This window comes from Colias croceus, chromosome 7, assembly GCF_905220415.1.
Source record: "Colias croceus chromosome 7, ilColCroc2.1".
In the NCBI taxonomy this organism is placed as follows: Eukaryota; Metazoa; Arthropoda; class Insecta; order Lepidoptera; family Pieridae; genus Colias; species Colias croceus.
Genome location: NC_059543.1, coordinates 2,253,716 through 2,269,734, shown reverse-complemented (window position 1 = coordinate 2,269,734; position 16,019 = coordinate 2,253,716). Strand labels below are relative to the sequence as shown.

The 16,019-nt window shown below is 35.2% G+C and overlaps 1 protein-coding gene across 1 annotated transcript; it reads left to right on the top strand.

The window, feature by feature from the left end:
• Positions 1-2,603: 2,603 nt before the first annotated feature.
• Positions 2,604-6,500, top strand: LOC123693417 (protein patched homolog 3-like). Its single transcript, XM_045638504.1, has one exon. The coding sequence runs from the start codon at positions 2,898-2,900 to the stop codon at positions 5,718-5,720; it is 2,823 nt and encodes a 940-aa protein (XP_045494460.1). The 5' UTR covers positions 2,604-2,897; the 3' UTR covers positions 5,721-6,500.
• The last annotated feature ends 9,519 nt before the right edge of the window (positions 6,501-16,019 follow it).

The window sequence follows — 16,019 nt, the reverse complement described above, 5'->3', positions numbered from 1 at the left end:
TGTATAATAGTCTACTGTCTATGTTTGAATTTTAGTGTTGTACTTGAAAAAAAGGAAATGAGCCGGTTTCGTTTGTTCATCATAATAATTGATAATTATTAATTATTAATACTTCGAGTTTAAAGAGATTCTGCGCAACGAAAGAGATAGATAAGTAGGTAGACCTAATAAAAATATTTTACGCTTTTGATTGCCTATTAGAGGTTTTGGAATGGATTTAATTTTTGTTTTAAAATAATGTCTTTTAAAATAATGGCAACAGTGAAACGAGGGCAACTTTTCTAAACTATGGTCTATGGCTGACCTGTCAAATTTAATTCATTTTTTCACCGTGGGACTCTTTTAATGGCGATTTTCTACTATGTATTCAAAATAATTTAAATTATGACAAACATACAAAGTTTGTAAGTTTTGCTACTATTGGTAATCTTTCAAAATTAAATGCATAATCAATGTGTATAATTTCAAAAAACCATGTATGTAAGTAAATGTACATTTATATAAGACATTTATGATTAAAAATAGTTGATTATTAACTAAGGTCTAAGATTAATAAGTACTTAGTTACCTACCTAGTTGGAATTTTTTTAAATAAAGCTCTTTTTGTAATGTTAAGATTCCACCGGTAACGGTAAGCACCTACTTTCGATTATTCTTGCTATACTAATATTACATATTCTAGATGCTAATATTATAAATCTGACGAGTTTGTTTGTTTATTTGAACGCGCTAATCTCATTAACTGCTGGTCCGGTTTCCAAAATTCGTTCAGTGTTAGATAGCCCATTTTTCGATGCTCTAAGCTATATTAACGGATTCACACCGATATACCTAGGTACTGGACCGAAAAATAATGTTTTAGACTTAGAATAGGTACGAACGTCAGTTTTAACTTATTCTAAGGTTTTAAATTGTATGGGTCATACCACAGACTAATAATAATATACTACGGTCATACTAAGCTGATGGCATGATCCAATAAATTATCGTAAGCGAAAAGGACACATCTCAATTAAATTTTGTTAATTAGACACTTAGATTAGACATAATATTATTTCGTTGTGCCATAGTGCCCGGAGCGCTAATATCAATATCCTAGTACAGACTGCAGCTGTAGGTAGGTATTAGATACCTACAATCTCAAAACCATAGGGTCCCGCGGGATTGTAATCTAACGGCGTTGACATTATTAGGTACGATGAATAGGTATATTTTATAAAAGTATTATACTACTAGCGGTCCTCCCCGGCTTCGCCCGTGGTACATATTTCGCAATAAAAGGTAGCCTATATTATTTCTCAGGGTCTAAAGATTGTCTATGCCAAATTTCATCAAAATCGGTCCAGTAGTTTATGCGTGAAAACCATACATACATAATTACAAACCTTTCCTCTTTATAATATTAGTATAGATAGTATAGATTAGTATAGATAAGTGAAAACAATCTGTCAGCAATAAAACTATTTTACCTAGATATCGTGACTTTCTGAAGTAGGTAGGATTAATTTTCGATCTAAACTTTTATTAGGTACAAAGAGGAAACATTTGTTTTGTATGTACATATTTTAATGTTTTCACAAAAGAACTACTGTTCCAATTTCAAACAATTTTTCTCCAGCAGAAAGCTAGTGTTTTTCTGAGTCAAATAAGCTATTTTTTTTTTTTTTCGTTTTTATCGAGTGATTCTAGGTTTTATGCTAAATCCAGCCGGTGCGTAGGTGAGATTTCCTTTTGAACTTGGTCAAATCCCTAATTTTAATTAATCACTAAAATTCTCGCGTCATCGCTTGAAAAGTCGTGCGAAACAGCCTGCCTCCGCGGTATTTTTTTTTTAGCTTTTGATTTGAATCGGAAGGTACGAACAAACAAACAAAATGCAAGAATTATATTTTAAAATTTAAATATTAAATTAGGTAGATACCTATACTAATGAATATAATTTTATTTGCCTGTAACCACAGAAGATAAAACGAACTGTAACCTTTGATACATGATAGTACAATAATTAATATTAAAAATTAAAATTTATATGCATTTTATATTACGTTATAAAACACGATTAATATGGAATTTTATTAAATTAAATTATAAACGTGCTTCAAATATTAACAAATGGAGAATAAACATTTTAGGAATTATTATGGTAGGTAGGTACCTACCTACCTAGTAAATGATAAATGAATATAAAATAATTTTATTAAAATAAATTAGCAATCGCAAGTTACATGATTATATAAAGGTCCATTCCATTATTTAGAAATAAAAATTTAATAAAAAAATAAAATTATCAAACAAGAATACAATAATATGTACGCGTGCTTGCAATAATTTATAACAAGTTTATAACCTTCATATTTTTATATTAAATATAATTTATTTTTTTGTTTTTAATTCACCATATTTCATAATTTGAATGGATGATTCCTATATTTTTAAATAAACAAATAAATACAGAGAATATTTAAAATATCTGCATTCATCAAGCACATCTGCATTGATGCGTGTAAAATGTTTTAAATCCCTTTTTTGTCCGTTTCACCTAACGGTAAATAATACAAGGGGTGCATTCCCTTTCTTATTCCATTATGTTAGCAAGAACAGTCGATTTGTGCCGGCCGTTCCATAGGTATATATTTTAAAGCGTATCGTGACAAATGCAAAGATAAATTGCCCACGCCGCTGTCGGCAGTCACGTCGGGGTCGTCCAACTGATACCAAGTCTGTAACTCCACCGCGATCGTTCCGTCGGAATATGTTGCTTTTTCGTAACCGTGAACTGTTAGATTACGCGTATCTTACGTTGAACTTTATGTGTACATGAATTAAGTGATTTACTGTCGCATTTAACTGTGCGTGATTTCAGTATCTGTGATATTAAGTGAATATTATCAATACCTATGCCTAGTAAGAAGAAAATTAAGTCTCCTCAACAATTATGGGAAAATTTGTCGTCGATATTTGTTAATTTTGTTGAGACGATATTCTTCAATTTGGGAGTGTACGTTGGCAAACATCCATGGAGAACTGTTATTTTAACATGGATTTTCGTCCTGGTGAGCTGCACGGGGCTATTAAAATTTTACATAGAAAAGAATCCTATGAAGCTATGGGTCCCGCCAGAATCGGATTTTTATCAAGACACAAATTGGTATATAGATAATTTTGGGACTAACTTTCGGCTTCAGAATATTCTAGTCACGGCAGATAATGTTCTCGATTCTGAAGTTCTTATGGTGGTTAGTAATATTACAAATGAAATAAATTCTATTCGAATTAAACACAAAGATGTATTTTATTCAGTGGAAGACTTGTGCTTTAAAATACCTAAAGTAAATATATTGAATTCAAATGGAAAATCTAGATCTGAGAATGACGAGCAGACAGAGAAAAAAAATTCAGACAGTAACGACTTTTCCGACCCCGGCCTGTGGGTGAGCGATGATTTCTATTGTAGTTTTCTTAAAACGTTTCCGCTAACATGCTTGCAAAACAACATATTAGATTTATGGGAGAATGATCCTGAAACAATTAGAAACTTAACAAAACATGATATTATAACGAAAATAAATGAAGTCACATACAACCCAACTACCGGTCACCCGGCTGATTTTGCAAAAATGTTGGGTGGCATTGAAAGAGATAAAAATGGTTTAATTGTATCAGCAAAATCACTTTTAATAAACTGGTACATGGATGTTAATATGACTGCAGTAGATTTGAACGAAGTCGGTAATCTAGTGGGTACTGAAGACTGGGTGTCTATTCAGCTAGCAGCATGGGAGCAAGAATTCATAAACAACGTAGAAAACATGAATTATGAAGACATGAATATACGTCTGTATTATGAAGCTGGAAGAAGCTTTGCTGACGTTAGTGGTCAAGCCATGTTTCAAGAGATGGACAAACTAGCATTGGGTATTATTTTGATGTTTGTGTATGTACTTATATCAGTGTCTCGCTTTAATTGGCTAGAGGTTAGGGTTACGTTGGGTAGTGTTGGTTTACTGAATGTTGGAATGGCGTACGTTACTGCTGTGAGCTGGTGTTCGATTTTAGGGATTCCATTTGGTCCCGTACATTCTTCCTTGCCTTTCTTGTTAATGGGGCTCGGTGTAGATGATATGTTTGTGATGAATGCATGTTGGAAAATCGTCATGTCTCATGATTCTCATAAAAGTGTTCCTGTTAAAATAGGTCTTATGCTAAAACACGCCGGTGTGTCTATCGTCATCACCTCTTTCACGGATATTGTTGCCCTGTTAATTGGTGCTATCACTATTCTTCCGTCGTTGAAATCGTTTTGTATGTATGCCGCTATGGGTGTATTCTTCATATTTTGCTATTCTGTTACGTTTTATGTAGCAGTATTTACCTTAGACTTAAAGAGAATTGAAGCGAAAAGAAATGGCTTCTTCTTTTGTTATAAACATAAAAATGAAGTCGCGATATCTACAGAGAAAACTATTTGTCAAAAACTATTAGAAAGTTTTTACAAAAATGTTGTGTTCACTATTCCTGGAAAAACAATAGTTATATTGTTTACCCTTATTATGTCTGGTGTAAGCATAGAAGCTATTCTGAAGTTAGAGCAAAGATTTGACCCGAAGTGGTTTATTCCTGAAGATACATATTACAAAGACTTCATTAATAAACATGAGCTTTACTACCCCGATGAAGGTCAACCCGCAATGGTTTTTATGGGAAAGATGAACTATAGCGCTGAATTTCCTAATTTATATAACATGGTGCAAAGGCTACGAAACGAATCATATGTAACAGATGTAATAACTTGGGTAGAACATTTTCACGGATACGTATTACAAAATCATGATCGGGATCTTAAAAATGCTTCCGCCGTATCACCAGAAGATTTTAATAAATATTTATCGAGATTTTTATTTAGTTCCGTAGGTGGAAGGTTTCAAATTAATTTTAAATTTTCGCAACCATTAGAATGTGGTTTTCCAGTGCCTGAAATAAATGCATGTTCAATGGCGTTCAGATTTATTAAGTTTAACGGTCCGGATGAATACATTCCGGCGATGAATAATGTAAAACATATCGTTAAATCCGCAAATATATCAACGGGAAACGGTTATCGTTCCGTTTGGTCTAAAGCATTCGCGAACTGGGTCACAGACGAGATTATAGCGGTTGAAGTAGAAAGAAACATTGAACTAGCATTGATCTGTGTCATGGTTTGCACTATTATATTGATAACGAATTTGCAGATGTGTTTATGGATTTTTATATGTGTACTGATTACAATTATAAATGTGTTGGGCTGGATGCAGAGGTGGGGCATGACGGTTGATATAGTTTGTTGTATCGGTCTTGAACTTGCTATTGGTTTATGCGTCGATTATGCAGCTCATGTAGGCCATTCGTTCTTAACCTTCACTCAAGGTTCTCGACACGACAGGGCATTCAAAACAGTGACGTCAATAGGCACAGCTGTTTTGCTCGGCGGTGGTTCAACGATGCTCTCTCTCTCCCTTCTGAGCATGTCTAAAGCGTACACATTCCAATCATTCTTTAAAATATTCCTCTTAGTGATATTGTTTGGCTTGTTTAGTGGGTTATTATTCTTACCAGTAGTGTTATCATTGATAGGCCCAGCGGGTTACAAGAACCCGTCTGATGATAATCACGGAATCCCAGAAGCTGTAGAATTGAATGGCAAATGTAATGATAAAGAGAAACAGATAGATGATAGCTGAAATACATAGATAAGTAGTATTAGGTCACCAATATAAGTACAATTGTGATATAGAAGTGTATAGAGTTACTGAACAAAGTGATTCTTGTAAGTAGATCATGTATTTTTAGCATAAGTATGATAAAGATGTGTTCGTATTATTGATTGTGTTAAATGAAAGCAAGGGATTAGTAATATTGAAAAGATAATACTATCGTGATAAGTTATAATCGGGTTCCTTATTTTGTATATCGTGGATACGGCTCAATTTAATAATCTAATTTATAAGCTCCTAGTAATAATATTAGTATGATGTGTAGTGTGAGCATAAATGTTTGTAAGAGCTCTCTCTATTTGAATTATTTACAGCTGAAGAGACAAAGTTTTAAAATAGATTTTTTTTTAATTATAAAAAATACGTGCGTTGGATGTGTTAAAACAATATTCTGAAACTGTTAATTCATCAAAACGCTTGCTTATCTTCTGTGTAAATAATAGTATATTACTGATATAGAATTAATTTATACGGTTATCTAAATAAATCTCTGTAATTATTATTCTGTTTACGTAGAATCGTGTATTTGCCACGATAGTGATTACTTTTATCATTCAATTTCCATGATATTTCAGCTTCGTATATAATTATCGTATATGGTTTGTAACTATAACTATAATTATGGAAAGGTTTGATAATTAATGTTATCAAATCTTTCCGTTGTACAGCCGATGTATTATTAACAATTTTATTATTAAAATAGAATTATCGCATGCTACCATAAATGAATTATATTTTATTGTATTGCCTTATAATATCAGAAGTGAATCATTTTTTGGAAGTTGAGTAGGCACAACTAATAAAAAAAAACAGTTTCTTTGTCTAGTTTCATGAATATTGGCTATATTTATTTTTTAAATTATAAACATTGTGAAAGTGTCCTAATTATAGATATTACTTATTAACTTTTGTTCTTTCGTTTTAATTTCAGGTCCTTTTTGAAAAAATTGTAACCCTATTCTATTAAACGGTTGCGATATTTCGATGTAATTCGCGATTAAAATTATTTCATCGCTATTGATCAAGTTTGTATTGTAATTAATGTTTTTAGTTATTATACCTTAGTGAATACAATAAAAATAAACTTAAACAGTGGATTCAATACCAACGTACTTGAACTGGACATTATTAAAAAAATATAAACATAAACTAAGTATATTATTCTTATTAATTTTATTTTTTAGTTCCTTAAAAATAAGACAACAAGAAAAAACTATATAGATAATTGTTCTTACTTAAGTTGTAAATTGTAATACAATATAATAATTTTAAAAGTAACAACTGAATGATTTTAACATTGTAATTGTTTTTTTTTTTAATTATCAATATGTGCAGTATCAATTGTTTTTGTGTCGCGTGTTTTTGTACTCTGGCAAAAAATAATGATAACATTTTTTCTGAATGAATCAAATGTTTTGGTTTTTTTGACAGTTGAGACAATAATATAAAAAATAGCAGTCTTGTTGGTATGTAATAGAACAGAATGTAGACCGTACCTTTAAAATTGTTATCATAAGTTCCTGGAAATAAATTAAATTAATATCTGTACGTTTTCTGGTAGCTTTGAATACTAATTGTAATTATTAAGCTGTAATTATACAAAGATTATAATAATAACAGTAAAAAATATGTATTGCAATTTAACAAAAATGTTAAATCTATTAAACAGACATTTCGATCCGTTACACCAACGCATTTATTAGATATTGTTAAGATATTAATAAACATTTCAAAATTTGTTATTAATAAGGAATTAATTATTAATATATTTATAAATTTTTAATGTATACTTAAATTTTAACTCAATATTGTTGAGTTTGAGATTTTGTATTGAAACTAAATTTTGTAAAAATAAACTTACGTTGGGCTCATGTATTGCCATGTTTCTTTTATAGGGTAAGTCCGGGGTAGTTGGCCATAGTTTTTTCAAAGCTCTATCAGAAATGAAATACTTTTGTTTTTGTGATTGTATTTATTTTTTATTAAACTTTGAAGATTCAACTATGATATTCTGAACATGAAAGTAACAATTTCTAATAAGATCACCTAATTAATTAAATTTTTTTAAAAATCACAATTGGCCATCTCTCCCGAGGTGTCCGGGCGTGATGGCCATGGCACTAGAGGTAAGATGGCCATAACTCAATTCTAGGCTAAGGCTAAGGCTAAGTCTAATTTTTAGTTTGAAGTCTTATATTCTCTTCTTCGCCGCGTTTTTTTTTTTTTGGTTAATGTATCCGCCATTTCAGTTAACGTCACTTTGGAGACTGGTTTAGAATATTTTTAAGCAAGCACGTGTCCCGGATGTCTGTTAAGATTTAGTTCAGCTTCATCCATGTTAAATAAGTAGTTTGGGGGTAGGTAACGTATGCATTAACTTCTGATCTGTTCATAGTGTTGGCTCTAGGCTCTAGCCAAAAAAACCTCTTTTTGACTTCCTAAGGATAATCACTATTTCTGCTTTAGAACATCTGTTACCAGTCATATCCCGCTTTTTGATTTTGTTGGTTAAATTTATGCTATAATTTAAAATGTTCGGCTTATTCGTTGGCTATTCGCTCACGTGATCCATCGTTAAAGGAATTATTTTTCTTTATTCTTCTTTTTAATGAATGCCTAAAAAAGTTTAGGTATTTGGTACTGGAGTCCTGCCACGCGTACGTTTATGCATTAACAGCTGCTTTTAGCGTTTTTTCCGACCTTTCACAGCCACTGCCTTTTTCCTGTTTCTATAAGGCATTTAAAATAAATCTAAAAATAAATCAATTATTTGTGCAAAACGTGATTTTTATACTATTACACTATGGCCATCATATTCCGACTAGAATTGGCCATCTGTCCTTATATTCCAGGAGAGATGGCCACAACAAAAACTAAAACAAGTAATGACTTGAAGCAAATTATTTTGAGGTTATAACGTAGCACTGCTCTTATACTTTACAACAAAGACAAATATCACCATTATTTTAAGAAACCAACACCACAATTCCGCAAAATAGTTGACATCTAATAAATATTCAAGCTATTTGAATCAAAAAACAAAGGATTTACTTATATTTTCTTTGTTTTTCGCTTAATATTTTGCCGTACTTTTGTCCTCACGCACGACGAGCAGCGAACTAAGCGTTAAACAGTAACAATTAGTGAGCGAATCACTGAAATATTTCGATAGGCCATCTCTACCTTATGGCCATCTACCCCGGAATTACTCCCTAAATATCCATTCTGTACTTTTATTTTCTTTATTCCGAAAAAATACTCAGAAAAATAGAGGTGGGCAATTTATAAATGCAACTTTTAAACAGTACACAGTACAGTAAATAACTTAAAATTGAATTTTGGTGTTTAATAGTGCCCTTTGTACTACCTGCCCTTTATACTCAATAATTTGAAATACTTTCTAAAAATCTAACTACAATATTTTCTAATAATTAAAAATATGTAACGGACCTCCAATGTTGGATTTTTGTCCTACATAAGCCTTCCAAAAGACCGGGTATCTTCCTTCTGATAGTACCTGATTATTATGTACATATCTAACGATAGCAAACACAACATAATCTAACATAAGTATAAAAAAGCTCGCAAAGCTTACTTGGTAGAGTCACATTTAATAGTATCTACTACGGAAAAGTACCTACTCTTAGTCAGTTGTAGAAATTCATGTTTTTTTGTTAATACTTAGGTAATAAATTATTAATTACACACTAGAAAAACAGTCGAATGCATTGAAATACATAAATGTAAATGTGTAAATAGGTACCTACTCATGCTTTTATGATTACTGGAACTAAATAAAATAAAGTTTTTTGAGCAAACTTAAACGAATATTATGGTGAATGGTCATCACACGGTAATATAAATATAAAATAAATATCTACATGAACTTACGTAGATACTTATAGTCCAGCTAGTTAAAGTCTATAAGTAGCCAATCAAACTAATCATGTCCATATTAAGTTCTTAGTTGACTCATTGCATTTCAAAGCGCTTATTATAATATTCTTTACACTCATTATAATAATATATTAGACTAGCGGTCCGCCCCGGCTTCGCCCGTGGTACATATTAACGTTTTCTCTACATAAGAACCATCCTCGTACTTCAAGGAATATAATAAAAAAAGAATTATCGAAATCGGTTCAGCCGTTCTCGAGTTATGGAATTACAACGAAAAGTGGCATTGATTTTTATATATTAGATAAGGATTGTAGATGGTGTTATATAATACATAACACGTGTAATCACGCATTTAACACACAAAGAGCGTCATGTGACTAATTGTGCCAACTGTATCTATTAATGTGATAAAAATGTTATAAAACGAACGAACGGATTATAATCTGCATTGTATGCCTACACATTTTTTTATTGAATGAAAGTAAGGAAGCTTGTAGTGGTCTGTGACAATTCTTCAAATTCTTGTTACAATTTTTCACAAGTTTCACAATGTATAAACGAACAATAGAAGATGTGGGCACATTCTTGCCCATAGTTACCGAATATCGAGCAAGTCGTAAACACAGTTAATTGTCTCTTGCAGGAAATTCGCCATATACCGGTAATAGCTATGTTAAACTCACGACAGGCTATTCCGTTTATCCAATTACGTTTTGAGATTGTTCTATTGCCCAACCATGATAAAAAGAAACCTGATACAAATTAGGTAATCATCATCATCATCAGCCCATTATGTTTCAACTGCTGGGACACGGGCCTTCCGTAAGGGATCAGGGGCCGTATTAGGACCTCTTATAACCAGACAGTTTACGCCGTGAATTGAACTGACTGGCAAATTATGATTGAAATAACCATGTCTAGTTGTTGCGATCATACCATGAATTTGCCAGTCAGTTCAATTTCCGACGTAATCTGTCTGGTAATAGGATGTCATCATACAGCCCCAGGCCGTAATCCACGACGCTAGCCAAGTGCAGATTCGCAATTCCATGTCCTTAAGGTTAATCACCATAAATGAATAGTTTTTTCTAGAATTCAGATTAGCAGCTGTCTTTTGAATCTTCAATTACGTTTAATAAAGATTATTTTGCATTAATTGTTTCGACTTTGTCGCACAAAAGAATTAGATGCATACAAAACTGAATTATTGTCAATTTAACATTAACTGATAAAGCGGATTCTACAGGCTACGTTCACTATTCATAAATCAGATCAAAGAAAAAATAGCTCAAGTGCGTTTTGTAATACGTACAGTAAAGGGTTCTGTAAAATGTCAATTTTCTGTTGTTTCGGGAAAGGTACATAATTATTCGTCAAAACAGTTAAAGAAACCACGTTATTACCACTACACATCGACATCCATTTCAAGGTGGTAGGACTTTTTTTTCACTTCCCATTTTTTTATGTAGGGGTATGATTAAGTATATAGATTTTTTTTGAAGTGAAACTTCTTTAGCGGGGTTGGAAAAAAATTTAGTGTAACATTTTTTCGTTACGCGTGACATTTTTCTGTTACGCGCCATCTTTTTCTTCTCCCTACCACGCGTGATTCGACGTACTTCTGTAAAGTTGCATATAGTAAATTATTTTTTGAAAAATAAGGTCATAAAGAAGTTTCACTTCTGACGTGTGTACACGCACACATTTTTCTATTTATGTACATCTATAGTGTGCCAAATTGTACTTTACTCAATATTTTTTTAATTTTGATATAAAATGCACAAACGGATAGGTTCTTCAGTTTATTTTTGTAAGTGGGAGTCGAGCATGCTTCGGCACGAATTGGGCCAGCTCGCACCGGGGAAGTTACCACACTCCCACAGAAAACCGGCGTGAAATAGCAGCATGCAAGTGTTGCTGTGTTTCGTTCGGTGAGTGGGAGGTCCGGAGGCCCATCCTATTCCCTACCCATCCCTATCCCTTCCTTACTCCCATCGCTAATCCTTTCCTTATCTCTCTCATAACTGACATAATGGCAGCGGAATTAAATAGTATTGTACCCCAGGAGGGTACCAACCTTCGTATTGTTGGAGAATCCCTCCCTGAGCGTTCGCGCTCAGGCTGCCCTGCGTACTCTGGGGAGGGCAAAATCCCGCTCAAGAATACCAACAAACGCAAACGGGCTCATAATTCTACGAATACGCCTTTACTATCTGTAGACTTTTGTAATGTGAGGGGCCTACATTCTAATCTTAATCCCGTCCATCACCACCTGGAGACGGCAAAGCCTGCCTTGTTGTTCCTAACGGAGACACAAATTGGTCCTCCCTCCGACACATCATATCTCTGTTACCCAGGTTATAAACTGGAGCACACTTTCATCCCTCGAGCTGGTGTGTGTGTGTTTGTGAGGGAAGATATTTGTTATCGTCGCCTTAGCGGTTTTGAGGGCACTAACCTGTCTGTCATCTGGCTCCGTGTGGATTGCGGTGACCATCCTCGCATCTACGCGTGCTTATATCGATCGCACAGTGGTGATGCTGAAACCGACCGCCTTATCGAGCACCTCCAAACAACGGCTGATGCAGTACTTGAGCAAATCCCTTCATCAGAAATCATTGTTTTGGGCGACTTTAATGCCCACCATATCCAATGGTTAAGCTCACGCATAACTGATCACGCGGGGAGAGCGGTTCACGATTTTGCGATGGCTTATGGTCTTACGCAACTAGTCACCTCAATTACGAGGTTGCCCGACATAGCTGACCATACACCCTCCATACTAGACCTTCTGCTGACCTCTCACCCGACTAATTATCAGGTTAACGTCGATGCCCCTCTTGGGACTTCAGACCACTGCCTGATTCGGAGCATAGTGCCAATCTTGCGTCTAACTCGTCCCCGGTCACTCGGAAGCCGTCGCGTTTGGCACTATAGGTCAGCGGATTGGGATGGGATGCGTGAATTCTTCGCATCGTACCCCTGGAAGCAAGTTTGTTTTGCACCTGATCCTAGCGACTACGCTGACTCAGTTGCTGATGTGGTGTTACAGGGAATGGAACTGTTTGTACCAAACTCTTTAGTCCCCATCGGCGGCAAGTCCCAGCCCTGGTATGGTCGCTCTTGCAAAATGGCATCCCGCCAGAAGCAAGAGAGTTTCCATGCCTGGGCAAATGCTGTGTCTAATAAGGATCCAAATGCTGGTGCTCTTAAAAAACAGTATAATTCTGCTTCCAGGGTCTATAAGAGGGAAATAGCCAAATCGAAGTCCGAATTTATTGGCAGCATTGGTGAGAAGCTTATACGCTACCCTTCTGGGAGCCGTGCTTTCTGGTCACTCGCCAAAGCTGTCCAAGGCAACTTCTGCAAGCCATCATTACCACCTTTGCGCCGGGGAGATGATACTTTAGCCCACTCCTCCAAAGAGAAAGCTGATCTTCTGGGTGCTCTCTTTGCATCTAATTCAACCATGGATGACGGAGAGAAAGTACCGCCTGCTATCTCGCGGTGCAAGAGTTCTATGCCTAATGTGCATTTCAGACAGAATGCTGTGCGAAAGGCTCTTCTCTGTCTCGAAACACACAAAGCGAGTGGGCCTGATGGTATCCCCGCCATTGTTCTCAAAACATGTGCTCCGGAACTGGCACCGGTTTTCACAGAGCTGTTTCGGTACTCCTATAACATTGGCGCAGTCCCTGCTTCGTGGAAGACTGCCTCAGTACACCCGATCCCTAAAAAAGGCGATCGTTCTGATCCATGCAACTACAGACCTATCGCGATTACCTCTTTACTCTCAAAAGTGATGGAAAGCATCATTAACGGCCAACTTCTGGGTTATTTGGAAGAAAACCAGTTGATTAGTGACCGACAGTATGGCTTTCGCCATGGACGGTCAGCTGGTGATCTCCTAGTTTACTTAACCCATCGTTGGGCTACGGCAATCGAGAGTAAAGGGGAAGCCTTAACGGTTAGTCTGGACGTTGCAAAAGCCTTCGATCGGGTGTGGCATCGGGCTCTTCTCTCGAAACTTCCAGCCTATGGACTCCCAGAGAAATTATGTAAGTGGATTGCCAGCTTTCTTACATCTCGTAGTATCCGGGTCTTGGTTGACGGTTCGAGCTCTGCACTACTGCCTGTCAACGCTGGCGTCCCTCAAGGCTGCGTCCTTTCACCCACACTGTTCTTACTGCATATCAATGACATGTTACAAATCAGTAACATTCATTGCTATGCAGATGACAGTACTGGAGATGCTATATATTCCGGCCGCCCAAATATTTCTCGAGAACACGTCAATGCAAACCGAAACATACTTGTGTCCAATATTGAGGCTCTCCTTGGTGAAGTCTCTGAGTGGGGTCGACAAAATCTTGTCCAATTTAACCCTGGCAAGACGCAAGTATGTTCATTCACAGCCAAGAAAACCCCATTTCTCACAGCTCCCTTATTTGAGAACACTCCCCTAACAATAAAGCCTAGTATCGGAATTCTCGGTGTCGATATATCTGACGACGTTCAGTTCCGCTATCATTTGGAAGGCAAAGCTACTATAGCTTCTAAAAAAATGGGCGTCCTTAATAGAGCGAAGCAGTATTTCAGGCCAGGCCATCTCTTGTTACTTTATAAAGCGCAAATACGGCCTCATATGGAATACTGCTCCCACCTCTGGGCCGGTGCCCCTCAATATCAACTCCTTCCACTCGATAGCGTGCAACGAAGAGCCGTCAGAGTTATCGGCAACCGGGCACTTACTGATCGGCTGGATTCACTAGCTTTACGACGAGACGTCGCATCTTTATGCGTATTCTATCGTCTGTACAATGGAGAGTGTTCTGACGAGTTGTTTGAACTGATACCTGCCGCAGACTTCCACCATCGTTCTGCCCGTCACAAGGCAAAGTTTCATGCTCACCACTTAGATCTTTGGCGTACGAGCACAGTGCGTTTTTCTCGTCACTTTTTACCACGAACTACCAAATTATGGAATAGCCTCCCCGCAGCGACATTTCCTAATGTCTACAACTTGAGTGTCTTCAAGAAGAGAGTGTACCTCCATCTCAAAAAGTCGGCAACGCACCTGCAGAATCCCCTGTAGATGAATATGGGCGGTGGACTCGCTTACGATCAGGCGCTCCACAAGCCCGTTTGCCCACTCTAATATAAAAAAAAAAAAAAAAAAAAAAAATATTACGGAATTCCAAAAATAATTCTCACAATATTATTTTTAAGATCTAGTAGATTAAGTTTTCTCAATAATCAATTTAGATTAAATAATTTGTAATTTTTTATCATATTGGTCTTTTAAAATTCCATTCTGGTTTCAACTGGTTGTGCATGGAAAATTTTCAGGATATTTTTTTTATAATAAATAAAATATTACGCAACATGCAAATGTTTATAAGATATCTATGTAAATATTTGTTGTTTAATCTTAATTGTTTTTCGTTTTTTTTTTTAAAAAAACAAGATTGACTAGATGTTATCTAGAGTCTAGGCAAGTGGAAAATGGCAACCACTTTGTAGTCTGATATCATTCACACATAAATATATGTATGTATGTGTAAACGTCCGTAAGGAATAAATTGTCCAATGATTGGCAACAATACAGTGAAACCCAGGATGGAAATAATGCGATGTGAAAAATATATCTACAAAATATTATAGTATAGATTTCATCTTGAATACGTACATATTGTAGCCGAATATGTATTTTTGGGAATTAAATAGGATACACCATTCTTATTTAAAGAACTACCTACAGGTGTTACTGGTTCAAACAAAAAAAAAAATGTTTGCGTGTAGGTACAAGTGAAACTTCTTTATGACCTTATTTTTTAAAAAATAATTTACTAAATGCAACTTTACAGAAATACGTCGAATCACGCGTGGTAGGGATAAGAAAAAGATGGCGCGTAACGGAAAAATGTTACGCGTAACGAAAAAATGTTACAAAAAATTTTTTCCAACCCCAATAAAGAAGTTTCACTCAAAAATATATAAATCTATGGTGTATAGTCCCGACAGATAAAAATAGTACAGTGTTCTTTTCGTAGCATTTTTACATTATTTCATTTTTATAATATTGCATTTGTAAAAAGCGGTTATTTCAATATTACAAACAGACTCTCTAATTTTATTTGTTTTTACCGATATATTTACACATTTAAAAATATTTTAATCACTTTAGTATCTTGGTCTATCAGGTCTATCAGGCAAGTTGCCAAGCTTTTATTAGGTAGGTACACCGTGCATATCTACACACCATGTGATTGGAAGTAAATTTAATTAAGGCGGAGTGAAAACCGCTAATCCACTCGTAATGCAATTATGGACTTCGTATTAAGGTCATGCTTTGTCAAAATAACG

Excerpts from the sequence above, each read along its gene's own strand:
- LOC123693417 (XM_045638504.1), top strand. The coding sequence starts at position 2,898 with ATGCCTAGTAAGAAGAAAATTAAGTCTCCTCAACAATTATGGGAAAAT.